Raw genomic sequence first — 18,109 nt, 5'->3', positions numbered from 1 at the left:
TTCCAATCTAACACCGGATTATGTAGCTGTAACCATGGAAAACCCAGCACAATATCATCATGCAAATTATGCAACACCACAAAACGACAATCTTACTGATGGGCTGGTGCCATGCGCATGGTCAGCTGTGTCCAAAACTGAGGTTTATTTTTAGCCAACGGTGTAGAATCGATCCTCCTTAAAGGAATAGGGTTCTGCAAAGGCTGCAAGGGGAAACCACAACATCTGGCAAATTCTAAGTCCATTAAATTCAGAGCGGCGCCTGAATCCACAAATGCCATGACAGAAAATGATGATAATGAGCAGATCAAGGTCACAGATAACAGAAATTTAGGTTGTATAGTACTGATGGTAACAGAACTAGCGATTTTCTTGGTACGCTTAGGTCAATCAGAAATAACATGAGCAGAATCGCCGCAGTAAAATCACAACCCATTCTGACGCCTAAATCCTTGTCGTATAGCTCTAGACAAAATCCTAGCACACTGCATAGGCTCAGGGCTCCTCTCGGAGGACAACGCCACAGTGTGCACAACTCTGCGCTCACGCAAGCACCGATCAATCTGAATGGCCAGAGACATAGAATCACTCAGACCAGCAGGCGTGGGGAACCCCACCATAACATCTTTAACGGATTCAGAAAGACCCTTTCTGAAAATTGCCACCAAGGCATCCTCATTCCATTTAGTCAGCACAGACCATTTTCTAAATTTCTGGCAATACGATTCTGCCGCTTCTTGACCCTGACACAGGGCCAACAAGATCTTCTCAGCTTGATCCACAGAATTAGGCTCATCATACAATAACCCCAATGCTTGAAAGAAAGAATCAGCATTAAGCAAAGCAGGATTGCCAGATTCCAGGGAAAATGCCCAATCCTGTGGGTCACCACGCAGCAAGGATATGATGATTTTAACCTGCTGAATGGGATCACCAGAAGAACGGGGTCTCAATGCAAAAAACAGTTTACAATTATTTTTGAATCTCAAAAATTTGGATCTGTCACCAAAAAACAAATCAGGAGTGGGAATCTTAGGTTCTAAGGCATGAGTCTGAATAATAAAATCTGAAATACCCTGTACCCTAGCAGCAAGCTGATCCACCCGAGAAACTAACTCCTGAACACTCATGTTATTACTAGGTTCCATAGCCACCCAGAGATTAAGAGGGAGGAACAGAAAAAACAGGCTAAGGAAAAAAAATAGCTCAAAACCTTCCCTCCCTTCTTCTGAGATGAAATTAACTCATTGTTGGCCAGTTGTACTGTTATGATCTGGTGGCCTAGGAGCAGCATGAGACGGACTCTGGAGAAGGTGGTCCCTGTACTGACCGCAAACCCTGAACCTAGCAGCGCAACTAGAAGTAGCCGTGGGGGGTACCTAACACACCCTAGACCCCTCGACACAGCCTAAGAACTAACTTCCCCTAAAGACAGAAACAGGAAACCTATCTTGCCTCAGAGAAAATCCCCAAAGGATAGATAGCCCCCCACAAATATTGACTGTGAGAGGAGAGGGAAATAACATACGCAGACATGACATCAGAATTTAGCATAGGAGGCCATACTAGCTAAAAAGAAAGAATAGAACAGAGTACTATGTGGTCAGTATTAAAACACTAGAAAATATCCACCACAGAAAATACAAATAATCACATCTGACTAAAGACATGGGGATATATCTGCATCTCCAGAGACACAGCTTGGCTGCAAAAAATCCTTCACAGACAAAGCTGGACAAAACAAAACATGAAAATGCACAGAACTATATGGTCCACAACAGGTAGACAGCAAAAACAAGGCCAGAACTTATCTTTGAAGAAATGAACAGCAGACCAGGAGAGACCAGGTATGGATGTGAATCCTCCAAAAACAATGGACAACTGGCACTGACTAAAGGATAAAGCAGGACTTAAATAGCCCAGATTGCAAAAAATGGATACACCTGATAAATGCTGCGATCCAACTACCGCAGCACTACCACTCATAACCACCGGAGGGAGCCCAAGAGCAGAATTCACAACATGCTCCCTTTGCAGCAATTCCAGCATTAGAGACCTTTGGCATTCTAGCAGTTAATTTGCTGGGGTAATCTGGAGAAATTTCACCCCATGCATCCAGAAGCCCCTCCCACAAGTTGGTTTGGTTTGATGGGCACTTTTTGCATACCATACGGTCGCTCCCACAATAGCTCAATATGGTTGAGATCTGGTGACTGTGCTGGCCACTCCATTACAGATAGAATACCAGCTGCCTGCTTCTTCCCTGAATAGTTCTTGCATAATTTGGAGGTGTGCTTTTGGTCATTGTCCTGTTGTAGGATGAAATTGGCTCCAATCAAGCGCTGTCCACAGGGCGTGGCATGGCGTTGCAAAATGGAGTGATAGCCTTCCTTATTTCCAAATCCCTTTTATCTTGTACAAATCTTCCACTTTACCAGCACCAAAGCAACCCCAGACTGTTGTGAATTCTGTGGCTGAATTCACTCCTGTGGTCACAAGTGGTACTGCAGCTTCTGAGCTTCCTTCCTCAGGTGTTCTGGTGAGCTCGTTAACTGCTTCGTTACTTAACTCCGCCTGATGCTGCTATCCCTGCTCCTTGTCAATGTTCCAGTGTTGGATCTGAGCTTCTCCTGATTGTTCCTGTGACCTGCTGCTCTGTATAGCTAAGTGCTTTTTTGCTATTTTGTTGCTTTTTTTCTGTCCAGCTTGTCTTTTGTTTTGCTGGTAGCTCTGAGAAGCAAAGGGTGTACCGCCGTGCCGTTAGTTCGGCCCGGTGGGTCTTTTTTGCCCCCTTTGCGTGGTTTTTGCTTTAGGGTTTTTTGTAGACTGCAAAGTTCGCTTTACTATCCTCGCTCTGTCTAAGATTATCGGGCCCCACTTTGCTGAATCTATTTCATCCCTACGTTTTGTCTTTTCATCTTACTCACAGTCATTATATGTGGGGGGCTGCCTTTTCCTTTGGGGTATTTCTCTGGGGGCAAGTCAGGCCTATTTTTCTATCTTCAGGCTAGCTAGTTTCTTAGGCTGTGCCGAGTTGCATAGGTAGTTGCTAGGCGCAATCCACAGCCGCTTTTAGTTGTGTTTAGGATAGGATCAGGTGTGCAGTCTACAGAGTTTCCACGTCTCAGAGCTCGTTCTTTTGTTTTTAGGTATTTGTCAGATCACTGTGTGCGCTCGGATCGCTAGGCACACTGTGTCTCTGGATTGCCTTCATTACACCTTTCATTAGCAGACATAACAGTACAAGGAGCCACACTAATGATTCTCAATAGAGGGAAAGAAAAAGTTCTGACATTTTTTTTTTTCTGCTCTGTGTTCATTTTTTTTTTTTTTTCCCCTAGACATTTGGGTGATTCTGGACACAGGTGTGGACATGGATATTCAGGGTCTGTGCTCTTCAATGGATAATCTCGTTATAAATGTACAAAAGATTCAAGATGCTATTGATCGGAAATCTATGTTAGAACCAAGAATTCCTATTCCTGATTTGTTTTTTGGAGATAGAACTAAGTTTCTAAGTTTCAAAAATAATTGTAAGCCATTTCTGGCCTTGAAACCTCATTCTTCTGGTAATCCTATTCAACAGGTTTTGATTATTATTTCTTTTTTGCGCGGCGACCCTCAAGACTGGGCATTTTCTCTTGCGCCAGGAGACCCTGTATTGAGTAGTGTCGATGCGTTTTTCCTGGCGCTCGGATTACTGTACGATGAGCCTAATTCAGTGGATCAGGCTGAGAAAAATTTGCTGGCTTTGTGCCAGGGTCAGGATGATATAGAAGTATATTGTCAGAAATTTAGGAAATGGTCAGTACTCACTCAGTGGAATGAATCTGCGCTGGCAGCTTTGTTCAGAAAGGGTCTCTCTCTGAGGCTCTTAAGGATGTCATGGTGGGATTTCCTATGCCTGCTGGTTTGAATGAGTCTTTGTCTTTGGCCATTCAAATCGGTCGACGCTTGCGCGAGCGTAAATCTGTGCACCATTTGGCGGTATTGCCTGAGGTTAAACCTGAGCCTATGCAGTGCGATAGGACTATGACCAGAGTTGAACGGCAGGAATACAGACGTCTGAATGGGCTGTGTTTTTACTGTGGTGATTCCACTCATGCTATTTCTGATTGTCCTAAGCGCACTAAGCGGTCCGCTAGGTCTGCCGTCATTGGTACTGTACAGTCCAAATTCCTTCTGTCCATTACCTTGATATGCTCTTTGTCGTCGTTTTCTGTCATGGCGTTTGTGGATTCAGGCGCTGCCCTGAATCTGATGGATTTGGATTATGCTAAACGTTGTGGGTTTTTCTTGGAGCCTTTGCGGTGTCCTATTCCATTGAGAGGAATTGATGCTACACCTTTGGCCAAGAATAAACCTCAGTACTGGGCCCAGCTGACCATGTGCATGGCTCCTGCACATCAGGAAGTTATTCGCTTTCTGGTGCTACATAATCTGCATGATGTGGTCGTGTTGGGGTTGCCATGGCTACAAACCCATAATCCAGTATTGGATTGGAATTCCATGTTGGTATCCAGCTGGGGTTGTCAGGGGGTACATGGTGATGTTCCATTTTTGTCAATTTCGTCATCCACTCCTTCTGAGGTCCCAGAGTTCTTGTCTGATTATCAGGATGTATTTGAAGAGCCCAAGTCCGATGCCCTACCTCCGCATAGGGATTGTGATTGTGCTATCAATTTGATTCCTGGTAGTAAATTCCCTAAAGGTCGATTATTTAATTTATCCGTGCCCGAACACGCCGCTATGCGCAGTTATGTGAAGGAATCCCTGGAGAAGGGACATATTCGCCCATCATCATCACCACTGGGAGCAGGGTTCTTCTTTGTAGCCAAGAAGGATGGTTCGCTGAGACCGTGTATTGATTACCGCCTTCTTAATAAGATCACTGTTAAATTTCAGTATCCCTTGCCATTGTTATCTGACTTGTTTGCTCAGATTAAGGGGGCTAGTTGGTTCACTAAGATAGATCTTCGTGGTGCGTATAATCTGGTGAGAATCAGGCAAGGAGATGAATAGAAAACTGCATTCAATACGCCCGAGGGTCATTTTGAGTATCTAGTGATGCCGTTCGGACTTGCCAATGCTCCATCTGTGTTTCAGTCTTTTATGCATGACATCTTTCGTGAGTATCTGGATAAATTCCTGATTGTTTACTTGGATGACATTTTGATCTTCTCAGATGATTGGGAGTCTCATGTGAAGCAGGTCAGAATGGTTTTTCAGGTCCTGCGTGCTAATTCTTTGTTTGTGAAGGGATCAAAGTGTCTCTTCGGTGTGCAGAAAGTTTCATTTTTGGGGTTCATCTTTACCCCTTCTACTATCGAGATGGATCCAGTTAAGGTCCAAGCCATCCAGGATTGGATTCAGCCGACATCTCTGAAAAGTCTGCAAAAGTTCCTGGGCTTTGCTAATTTTTATCGTCGCTTCATCTGTAATTTTTCTAGCATTGCCAAACCATTGACCGATTTGACCAAGAAGGGTGCTGATTTGGTTAATTGGTCTTCTGCTGCTGTGGAAGCTTTTCGGGAGTTGAAGCGTCGTTTTTGTTCTGCCCCTGTGTTGTGTCAGCCAGATGTTTCTCTTCCGTTCCAGGTCGAGGTTGATGCTTCTGAGATTGGAGCAGGGGCGGTTTTGTCACAGAGAGGTTCTGATTGCTCAGTGATGAAACCATGTGCTTTCTTTTCCAGGAAGTTTTCGCCCGCTGAGCGTAATTATGATGTGGGCAACCGAGAGTTGCTGGCCATGAAGTGGGCATTCGAGGAATGGCGCCATTGGCTTGAAGGAGCCAAGCATCGCGTGGTGGTATTGACTGATCATAAGAACTTGACTTATCTCGAGTCTGCCAAGCGCTTGAATCCTAGACAGGCCCGTTGGTCGTTATTTTTTGCCCGCTTCGACTTTGTGATTTCGTACCTTCCGGGCTCTAAAAATGTGAAGGCGGATGCTCTGTCTAGGAGTTTTGTGCCCGACTCTCCGGGTTTATCTGAGCCAGCGGGTATCCTCAAGGAAGGAGTCATTGTGTCTGCCATCTCCCCTGATTTGCGGCGGGTGCTGCAAAAATTTCAGGCGAATAAACCTGATCGTTGTCCAGCGGAGAAACTGTTCGTCCCTTATAGGTGGACTAATAAACTTATCTCTGAACTTCATTGTTCGGTGTTGGCTGGTCATCCTGGAATCTTTGGTACCAGAGAGTTAGTGGCTAGATCCTTCTGGTGGCCATCTCTGTCACGGGATGTACGTACTTTTGTGCAGTCCTGTGGGATTTGTGCTAGGGCTAAGCCCTGCTGTTCTCGTGCCAGTGGGTTGCTTTTGCCCTTGCCGGTCCCAAAGAGGCCTTGGACACATATTTCGATGGATTTCATTTCTGACCTTCCCGTTTCTCAAAAGATGTCAGTCATTTGGGTGGTCTGTGATCGCTTTTCTAAAATGGTCCATCTGGTGCCCTTGGCTAAATTGCCTTCCTCCTCTGATTTGGTACCTTTGTTCTTTCAGCATGTGGTTCGGTTGCATGGCATTCCTGAGAATATTGTTTCTGACAGAGGTTCCCAGTTTGTTTCAAGGTTTTGGCGAGCCTTTTGTGGTAGGATGGGCATTGACCTATCCTTTTCCTCGGCTTTCCATCCTCAGACTAATGGCCAGACCGAACGAACCAATCAGACCTTGGAAACATATCTGAGATGTTTTGTTTCTGCTGACCAGGATGATTGGGTGTCCTTTTTGCCGTTGGCTGAGTTCGCCCTTAATAATCGGGCCAGCTCGGCTACCTTGGTTTCTCCATTTTTTTGCAATTCTGGGTTCCATCCTCGTTTCTCTTCAGGACAGGTTGAGTCTTCGGACTGTCCTGGTGTGGATACTGTGGTGGACAGGTTGCAGCAGATCTGGACTCAGGTAGTGGACAATTTGACCTTGTCCCAGGAAAAGGCTCAACTTTTCGCTAATCGCAGACGCCGTGTGGGTCCCCGACTTCGTGTTGGGGATCTGGTTTGGTTATCTTCTCGTCATATTCCTATGAAGGTTTCCTCTCCTAAATTTAAACCTCGTTTTATTGGTCCGTATAGGATTTCTGAGGTTCTCAATCCTGTGTCTTTTCGTTTGACCCTCCCAGACTCCTTTTCCATACATAATGTATTCCATAGGTCGTTGTTGCGGAGATACGTGGCACCTATGGTTCCATCTGTTGAGCCTCCTGCCCCGGTTTTGGTGGAGGGGGAGTTGGAGTATATTGTGGAGAAGATTTTGGATTCTCGTGTTTCTAGACGGAAACTCCAGTATCTGGTTAAATGGAAGGGTTATGCTCAGGAAGATAATTCCTGGGTTTTTGCCTCTGATGTTCATGCTCCCGATCTTGTTCGTGCCTTTCATGCGGCTCATCCTGGTCGGCCTGGGGGCTCTGGTGAGGGTTCGGTGACCCCTCCTCAAGTGGGGGGTACTGTTGTGAATTCTGTGGCTGAATTCACTCCTGTGGTCACAAGTGGTACTGCAGCTTCTGAGCTTCCTTCCTCAGGTGTTCTGGTGAGCTCGTTAACTGCTTCGTTACTTAACTCCGCCTGATGCTGCTATCCCTGCTCCTTGTCAATGTTCCAGTGTTGGATCTGAGCTTCTCCTGATTGTTCCTGTGACCTGCTGCTCTGTATAGCCAAGTGCTTTTTTGCTATTTTGTTGCTTTTTTTCTGTCCAGCTTGTCTTTTGTTTTGCTGGTAGCTCTGAGAAGCAAAGGGTGTACCGCCGTGCCGTTAGTTCGGCCCGGTGGGTCTTTTTTGCCCCCTTTGCGTGGTTTTTGCTTTAGGGTTTTTTGTAGACTGCAAAGTTCGCTTTACTATCCTCGCTCTGTCTAAGATTATCGGGCCCCACTTTGCTGAATCTATTTCATCCCTACGTTTTGTCTTTTCATCTTACTCACAGTCATTATATGTGGGGGGCTGCCTTTTCCTTTGGGGTATTTCTCTGGGGGCAAGTCAGGCCTATTTTTCTATCTTCAGGCTAGCTAGTTTCTTAGGCTGTGCCGAGTTGCATAGGTAGTTGCTAGGCGCAATCCACAGCCGCTTTTAGTTGTGTTTAGGATAGGATCAGGTGTGCAGTCTACAGAGTTTCCACGTCTCAGAGCTCGTTCTTTTGTTTTTAGGTATTTGTCAGATCACTGTGTGCGCTCGGATCGCTAGGCACACTGTGTCTCTGGATTGCCTTCATTACACCTTTCATTAGCAGACATAACACCAGACCATCCCATTACCTCCACCATGCTTGACAGATGGCGTCAGGCACTTTTCTAGCATCTTTTCAGCTGTTCTGCGTCTCACAAAGGTTCTTCTGTGTGATCCAAACACCTCAAACTTGGATTCGTCTGTCCATAACACTATTTTCCAATCTTCCACTGTCCAATGTCTGTGTTTTTTTGCCAATATTAATCTTTTCCTTTTATCATCCACTCTCAGATATGGCTTTTTCTTTGCCACTCTGCCCTGAAGGCCAGCATCCCAGAGTCGCCTCTTCACTGTAGACGTTGATACTGGCGTTTTGCGTGTACTATTTAATGAAGCTGCCAGTTGAGAATCTGTGAGGCGTCGATTTTCTAAACTACAGACACTAATGAACTTGTCTTGTTGCTCAGTTGTGTGGCAGGGCCTCCCACTTCTCTTTCTACTCTGGTTATAGCCTGTTTGTGCTCTCCTCTGAAGGGAGTAGTACACACCGTTGTAGGAAATCTTCAGTTTCTTGGCAATTTCTTGCATGGAATAGCCTTCATTTCTAAAAACAAGAATAGACTGTCGAGTTTCACATGAAAGTTTTTTTTCTGGCCATTTTGAGAGTTTAATGAACCAACAAATGTAATGCTCCAGATTCTCAACTAGCTCAAAGGAAGGTCAGGTTTATAGGTTCTCTAATCAGCCAAACTGTTTTCAGCTGTGCTAACATACTTGCACAAGGGTTTTCAAGGGTATTCTAACATTCCATTAGCCTTTTTACACAGTTAACAAACACAAAGTACTATAAGAACACTGGAGTGATGTTGTTGGAAATGGGCCTCTCCATACTTATGAAGATGTTGTATTACAAACCGGTGACTACCTCTTGAAGCTCATCAAGAGAATGCCAAGAGTGTGCAAAGCAGTCATCAAAGCAAAAGGTGGCTACTTTGAAGAACCTAGAATATAAGACATATTTTCAGTTGTTTCACACTTTTTTTGTTAAGTATATAATTCCACATGTGTTAATTCATAGTTTTGATGCCTCCAGTGTGAATGTACAATTTTCATAGTCCTGAAAATACAGAAAAATCCTTAAATGAGGTGTGTCCAAACTTTTGGTCTGTACTGTATATATATACACATACACACATATACACATACATACATACACACACATATATACATACACCACTGATGAGCTTAAAATAATTACACATTATGCGTTATGTACACAAAGAAGTCACATTTCGTACCTCTGCTTTGTACAGTTTTACATTTAAAGTCATATTCATCTTGTAAGTCCTCCAAGTTCTTCACATCTTGCTCTACCTCCTATGGAGGAAAAAGTAAAAAATCACAAAGGGCCATACAGATTTGATAAAACAAAATAGGTCTTATAATTCCAAGACAGACTATATACGATCTTTTTGAGAATAATGCAAATAAGTCATTGCAATAAATCTGAAAAAAAAATCCAACTCAGAAGGTAAACCACTAACTGTTAAAAAAAGGTTATATTGCTAATGTAGACAATGTACACTGGAGATAAATATTTCTGATTATAAGAAAGTTGGTTACCATTTGCATTAACCCCTTTATAACATCCACTGTATATGTACGAAGTGAAGATCGCATGGGCTCACTCCGAGCACTGACGAGATAAATAGAGTGTTTCAGAGCAATATTAGAGCTGACACCCTGGGGCAACTCCCAAGATCGGTGCTTTCTGATGTTTATCCCCTTTGATTTCAATAGTGCCTCATTGGTCTGATCTGCAAAATTGTGTTGTGTCAATTGTCTCCATGGTGACACGAGGCGAAAAAATGGCCTCGGAGTCAAACAGATCGGGGGGGGCGCCTGTAAATTCCTGCTTTGTGCAGGAACTGACATGCATCCTCCCTGTTTGTGATGCACTGATCTAATATACACACGTGGTCAAAATTGTTGGTACCCTTCGTTTAATGACAGAAAAACCCACAATGGTTACAGAAATAACTTGAATCTGACAAAAGTAATAACTAAAAAATCTATGACAATGAACAAATAATAGTCAGACATTGCTTTTCAACCATGCTTCCTCAGAATTAAACAAAAATAAAACTCATGAACTAGGCCTGGACAGAAATGATGGTACCCCTGAAAATAATGTGACAAAAGGGACATGTTAATAGGGCAGTTTTAGGCAAAGTGGGGCCCTAGGCAAAAGTTTTAAAGTTTAGCTCCAAATGCTAACATATCGCACCATCAGACAGAAACATTTCTGTTGTAATTACAAACGCTAAGTTCAGGCCGCTAAACGAGCGTGATCGACAAAATTAAAGTCGATGCTTATTTCCCGGCCTCCTTAGGGTCTGTGCGCACGTTCAGTAATTGGCACTGCTTTGGACGCAGCACATGTCCGCTGTGTCCAAAGCAATGCCACTATTGAACGCAGGTGAATCCGCATGTGTTCATTCTAAGGGTGAAATTTATCTGAACGTGAACATGCTGTGGTCTGGAAAGATGTGCCGCATTTCCGTCTCCACGGGTGAACTGCGTGCGTCTGTGCATGCAAAGTGGGAATGGGATTTCTTGAAATCCCATCCACTATGCTGTAACATCTGGCAGCTACACAAGTATGCAACGTCCAACACGCATCATTTATTGACCGTGTGAACCTACCCTTACTCCGGCTGAGGAAGAATGATTGGCACAGATGGTCCTCGATACAGTACAATGCAGGTCCCACATAGTAAATATAATAAAATGCCCTCCCCATGGTCCTAACTAGAGTATAATCCAGGCCCCTCATAGAGTATACTTCAGCCTCCCTCATAGAGTATACTGCAGCCCACCCACGCAGTATAATGAAGTCCCCTTAGAGTATAATGCAGCCCCTCACACACACAGTATAATGCAGCTCCTCACACACAGTATAATACAGCCCTCAGAGTATAATGCAGCCCCCCTCAGAGTATAGAGCAGCCAGCTCAGAGCATAATGTAGCCTGTCATGATTCCAATGGCAGGGAATCACAAAAGGACAAGCACCAACGAGCTCTAGGGTGATGGAACCTAAGCTGACCGCGACCCTAAACCTGAACACACAAATAACAATAGCCGGGGAACGTGCCTACGTTGATCCTAGACGTCTCGCACCAGCCGAAGATCTAACTTCCCCTATTAGAAGAAACACAGACCTCTCTTGCCTCCAGAGAAATACCCCACAGAAATAGCAGCCCCCCACATATAATGACGGTGAAATGAGAGGAAGGCACATACACAGTATGAAAACAGATTCAGCAAAATGAGGCCCGCTAAAACTAGATAGCAGAGGATACAAAAGTAAACTGCGCGGTCAGCAAAAAACCCTTCAAAAAACTATCCTGTAATTACTTGAACTCATGTTCCAACTCATGGAACATGAGGAGCAATTACAGCCCGCTAGAGCAACCAGCAGCAAAGAAACAATTATATGCAAGCTGGACAAGACAAAAATAAAGCAAAACGTGGAACAAGAAAATCAAAAACTTAGCTTGTCCTGAAGATTACTGAAGCCAGAAGCTGAGGTAACAAAACACTCTGATAACCTTGATAGCCGGCGGGGAAATGACAAGAAAGCCCGGTTAAATAGGAAACTCCGAAATCCTAATAGAACAGGTGGACACCAGAGACAGCAGAACACAAATCACCCAGTACCATCAGTAACCACCAGAGGGAGCCCAAAAACAGAACTCACAACAGTACCCCCCCTTGAGGAGGGGTCACCGAACCCTCACGAGAACCACCAGGGCAACCAGGATGAGCCCTATGAAAAGCGCGGACCAAATCATCAGCATGAACATCAGAGGCAACCACCCAAGAATTATCCTCCTGACCATAACCCTTCCACTTGACCAAATATTGGGGTTTCCGTCTGGAAACACGAGAATCCAAGATCTTCTCCACAACATACTCCAATTCTCCCTCTACCAGCACCGGAGCAGGAGGCCCAAGCGAAGGAACAACAGGTACCTCATACCTCCGCAACAACGACCGATGGAACACATTATGAATAGCAAACGATGCCGGGAGATCCAAACGAAACGACACAGGGTTAAGAATTTCCAAGATCCTATAAGGACCGATGAACCGAGGCTTGAACTTAGGAGAAGAAACCTTCATAGGAACAAAACGAGAAGACAACCACACCAAGTCCCCAACACGAAGTCGAGGACCCACGCGGCGACGGCGATTAGCAAACTGCTGAGCCTTCTCCTGGGACAACTTCAAATTGTCCACCACATGACTCCAAATCCGATGCAACCCATTCACCACCATGTCCACTCCAGGACAATCAGAAGGCTCCACCTGACCAGAGGAAAAACGAGGATGAAACCCCGAATTACAAAAGAAAGGAGAAACCAAGGTAGCAGAACTAGCCCGATTATTAAGGGCAAACTCGGCCAGCGGCAAAAAGGTAACCCAGTCATCCTGATCAGCAGAAACAAAACACCTCAAATAAGTTTCCAAAGTCTGATTAGTTCGCTCCGTCTGGCCATTCGTCTGAGGGTGGAATGCAGACGAAAAGGACAAATCAATGCCCATCTTAGCACAGAACGTCCGCCAAAATCTAGACACAAACTGGGATCCCCTGTCAGAAACGATGTTCTCCGGAATCCCATGCAAACGAACCACGTTCTGGAAAAACAGAGGGACCAACTCAGAGGAGGAAGGCAACTTAGGCAAGGGTACAAGATGAACCATCTTAGAAAAGCGGTCACACACAACCCAGATGACGGACATTTTTTGAGAGACAGGGAGATCCGAAATAAAGTCCATGGAAATGTGCGTCCAAGGCCTCTTCGGGATAGGCAAAGGTGACAACAATCCACTGGCTCGAGAACAGCAAGGCTTAACAACACTAGAAAAATTAGTTATAAAACGACGATAGAAATTCGCAAAGCCCAAGAACTTCTGTAGACTCTTAAGAGATGTAGGCTGCGTCCAGTCACAAATAGCCTGAACCTTGACGGGATCCATCTCAATAGTAGAAGGGGAAAAAATATACCCCAAGAAAGAAATCTTCTGGACTCCAAAGAGACACTTTGAGCCCTTTACAAACAAGGAATTAGCCCGCAGGACCTGAAACACCAACCTGACCTGCTGAACATGAGACTCCCAGTCATCAGAAAAAACCAAAATATCATCCAAATACACAATCATAAATTTATCCAGATATTCACGGAAAATATCGTGCATAAAGGACTGGAAGACTGAAGGAGTATTAGAAAGTCCGAAAGGCATTACCAAATACTCAAAATGGCCCTCAGGCGCATTAAATGCGGTTTTCCACTCATCACCCTGCTTTATTCGTGTAAGATTATACACACCCCGAAGATCAATCTTAGTGAAGCATCTAGTCCCCTTAATGCGAGCAAACAAATCAGTCAACAAAGGCAAAGGATACTGATATTTTACGGTAATCTTATTCAAAAGACGATAATCTATACAAGGCCTCAAGGACCCATCTTTTTTGGCCACGAAAAAAAACCCCTGCTCCCAAAGGGGACGAAGATGGACGGATATGTCCCTTTTCCAAGGACTCCTTAACATAATCCCGCATAGCAGTATGCTCTGGCACTGACAGATTGAACAAACGACCTTTAGGAAATTTACTACCAGGAATTAAATCTATAGCACAATCGCAATCCCTGTGAGGAGGAAGCGAACTGAACTTAGGCTCCTCAAAAACATCCCGATAATCAGACAAAAATACAAGAACCTCAGAAGGAGTAGATGAAGCGATAGAAATCGGAGGTGCATCATCATGAACCCCCTGACATCCCCAGCTTAACACAGACATTGTTTTCCAGTCAAGGACTGGATTATGAGTTTGTAACCATGGCAGACCAAGTACTAGAACATCATGTAAATTATACAATACCAGGAAGCGAATCACCTCCTGATGAACGGGAGTCATACGCATGGTCACTTGTGTCCAGTACTGAGGTTTATTCATAGCTAAAGGTGTAGAGTCAATTCCCTTCAAAGGAATAGGGACTTCCAGAGGCTCAAGACTAAACCCACAACGCTTGGCAAATGACCAATCCATAAGACTCAGGGCAGCGCCTGAATCTACATAGGCATCGACGGAAATGGATGATAATGAGCAAATCAGAGTCACAGACAGAATGAACTTAGACTGTAACGTACTAATGGCAACAGACTTATCAACCTTTTTTGTGCGTTTAGAGCATGCTGATATAACATGAGCTGAATCACCACAATAAAAGCACAACCCATTTTTCCGCCTATAGTTTTGCCGTTCACTTCTAGACTGAACTCTATCACATTGCATTGTCTCAAGTGCCTGTTCAGAAGACACCGCCAAATGGTGCACAGGTTTGCGCTCCCGTAAACGCCGATCAATCTGAATAGCCATAGTCATAGACTCATTCAGACCTGTAGGCGCAGGGAACCCCACCATAACATCTTTAATGGCCTCAGAAAGGCCATCTCTGAACTTTGCAGCCAGGGCGCACTCATTCCACTGAGTAAGCACTGACCATTTCCGAAATTTTTGACAATATATTTCTGCTTCATCTTGCCCCTGAGAGAGAGCTAATAAAGCTTTTTCAGCCTGAATCTCTTGGTTAGGTTCCTCATAGAGCAAACCCAATGCCAGAAAAAACGCATCCACATTAAGCAACGCAGGATCCCCTGGTGCCAATGCAAATGCCCAATTTTGAGGGTCACCCCGCAGGAAAGATATAATAATCTTAACCTGCTGAGCAGGGTCTCCAGAAGAGCGAAATTTCAAAGAAAGGAACAGCTTGCAATTGTTCCTAAAATTCAGAAAACTAGATCTATCTCCAGCAAAGAACTCTGGAATAGGAATTCTAGGTTCAGACATAGGAGCATGTACAACAAAATCTTGTATATTTTGAACCTTAGCAGCAAGATTATTCAAGCTGGAAGCTAAACTCTGGACGTCCATGATAAACAGCTAAGGTCAGAGCCATTCAAGGATTAAGAGGAGGAGAAGAAAAAAAATCAGCCAGGCTGCAATTAAGGCTAGGCAGCAACCTCAGAGGAGAAAAAAAAAAAACTTCCTCAGACTACTTTTCCTCCTACTTCAGCCCAAACATTTTTGGCCGGCTATACTGTCATGATTCCAATGGCAGGGAATCACAAAAGGACAAGCACCAACGAGCTCTAGGGTGATGGAACCTAAGCTGACCGCGACCCTAAACCTGAACACACAAATAACAATAGCTGGGGAACGTGCCTACGTTGATCCTAGACGTCTCGCACCAGCCGAAGATCTAACTTCCCCTATTAGAAGAAACACAGACCTCTCTTGCCTCCAGAGAAATACCCCACAGAAATAGCAGCCCCCCACATATAATGACGGTGAAATGAGAGGAAGGCACATACACAGTATGAAAACAGATTCAGCAAAATGAGGCCCGCTAAAACTAGATAGCAGAGGATACAAAAGTAAACTGCGCGGTCAGCAAAAAACCCTTCAAAAAACCATCCTGTAATTACTTGAACTCATGTTCCAACTCATGGAACATGAGGAGCAATTACAGCCCGCTAGAGCAACCAGCAGCAAAGAAACAATTATATGCAAGCTGGACAAGACAAAAATAAAGCAAAACGTGGAACAAGAAAATCAAAAACTTAGCTTGTCCTGAAGATTACTGAAGCCAGAAGCTGAGGTAACAAAACACTCTGATAACCTTGATAGCCGGCGGGGAAATGACAAGAAAGCCCGGTTAAATAGGAAACTCCGAAATCCTAATAGAACAGGTGGACACCAGAGACAGCAGAACACAAATCACCCAGTACCATCAGTAACCACCAGAGGGAGCCCAAAAACAGAACTCACAACAGTAGCCCCCTCACAATATAATGCAGCCCACCCACGCAGTATAATGAAGCCCCCCTCAGAGTATAATGCAGCCACTCACACACACAGTATAATGCAGCCCCTTCAGAGTATAATACAGCCCCTCAGAGTAGAATGCTGCCCTCTCAGAGTATAACGCAGCTCTACACACAGTATAATGCAGCCCCCCACAAACACATGCACAGTATATTATCCAAAACAATAGCCTAAAAATAAGGCACTTCCAAATTTCAACAAATATCAAACAATAGAACCACAGCGGAAGCTTAGATGCCAATAAAAAACTAAATTTTATTAATAGTACAATTAAAAATTCTATTAGAGTCCAATTACAGTCAGTGGAGATACATGAGACAGAATTATACTGTCTGCTCAGGAAAATACATATAATACCTAATATAAATCATATGATCCCAAATAAATACATATAAAACCCACAAGAATCAATAAGGCATGAGTGTTACACAGTACATCTATATATAAAGGCCATAAGTGTGCCATAAAAGGAGAAATGCCTAAGGGATATGTGCTGGATTAATATGCCTACAAGAGCAATGGCTGCTGACAAATGTCACGGATACCAAGGGTTAAATCAAATATATGTTGGCAGACAAAGCTAGCCTAACACATAAGGTATATGAACCTAAAAGATCCCTGAATGATACGACTGTATCCATTCACATAGTAGCCAAAAAGTGCATGCTGTGCTAAAGTGCAAATACATATCCACAGGGGTCAATCAGGCATGAGTGTTACACAGTACATCTATATTATAAGGACCATAAGTGTGCCATAGAAAAAGAAAAAGAAATGCCTAAGGGGATATGGGCTGAATAAATATGCCTAAGAGAGCAATGGCTACTGAAGAGTGTCACAGATACCAAGGGTTAAATCAAGTGTATGTTGGCAGACAAAGCTAGCCTAACACATAAGGTATATAAACCTAAAGGATCCCTGAATGATACAGCTATATCTATTCACATAGTAGCCCAAAAATGCATGCTGTAAAGGTACTGTCACACTTTAGCGACGCTGCAGCGATACCGACAACGATCCGGATCGCTGCAGCGTCGCTGTTTGGTCGCTGGAGAGCTGTCACACAGACAGCTCTCCAGCGACCAACGATCCCGAGGTCCCCGGTAACCAGGGTAAACATCGGGTTACTAAGCGCAGGGCCGCGCTTAGTAACCCGATGTTTACCCTGGTTACCATCGTTAAAGTAAAAAAAACAAACGCTACATACTTACCTACCGCTGTCTGTCCCCGGCGCTCTGCTTCTCTGCTCTGGCTGTGAGCGGCAGGCAGCCGGAAAGCAGAGCACAGCGGTGACGTCACCGCTCTGCTTTCCGGCCGCTGTGCTCACAGCCAGAGCAGAGAAGCCCAGCGCCGGGGACAGACAGCGGTAGGTAAGTATGTAGCGTTTGTTTTTTTTACTTTAACGATGGTAACCAGGGTAAACATCGGGTTACTAAGCGCGGACCTGCGCTTAGTAACCCGATGTTTACCCTGGTTACCAGCGAAGACATCGCTGAATCGGCGTCACACACGCCGATTCAGCGATGTCAGCGGGACCTCAACGATCAAAAAATGGCCCAGGCCATTCCGACACGACCAGCGATCTCACAGCAGGGGCCTGATCGCTGGTACGTGTCACACATAGCGAGATCGCTACTGAGATCGCTGTTGCGTCACAAAACTTGTGACTCAGCAGCTATCTCGCTAGCGATCTCGCTATGTGTGACGGGGCCTTAACACTCATGCCTGATTGACCCCTGTGGATATATATTTGCACTTTAGCACAGCATGCACTTTTTGGCTACTATGTGAATAGATACAGTCGTATCATTCAGGGATCTTTTAGGTTCATATACCTTATGTGTTAGGCTAGCTTTGTCTGCCAACATATATTTGATTTAACCCTTGGTATCCGTGACATTTGTCAACAGCCATTGCTCTTGTAGGCATATTAATCCAGCTCATATCCCTTAGGCATTTCTCCTTTTATGGCACACTTATGGCCTTTATATATAAATGTACTGTGT

General features: G+C 44.4%; 1 protein-coding gene across 5 annotated transcripts in view; it reads right to left on the bottom strand.

Moving 5' to 3' along the window:
* STAT1 (signal transducer and activator of transcription 1) overlaps window positions 1-18,109 on the bottom strand; it is a 1,428,390-nt gene that overhangs the window by 1,080,570 nt on the left and 329,711 nt on the right. For all 5 annotated transcript variants that reach the window (XM_069733810.1, XM_069733808.1, XM_069733811.1 and 2 more), the window contains exon 6: window positions 9,446-9,524. In XM_069733810.1, coding sequence (XP_069589911.1) covers window positions 9,446-9,524 — 79 coding nt within the window. The remainder of the gene's footprint in view (window positions 1-9,445; window positions 9,525-18,109) is intronic.

This window comes from Ranitomeya imitator, chromosome 7, assembly GCF_032444005.1.
Source record: "Ranitomeya imitator isolate aRanImi1 chromosome 7, aRanImi1.pri, whole genome shotgun sequence".
NCBI classification, from domain to species: domain Eukaryota; kingdom Metazoa; phylum Chordata; class Amphibia; order Anura; family Dendrobatidae; genus Ranitomeya; species Ranitomeya imitator.
Note: the sequence above shows the minus strand (reverse complement) of the source record. Positions and strands in the feature narration are given on the sequence as shown.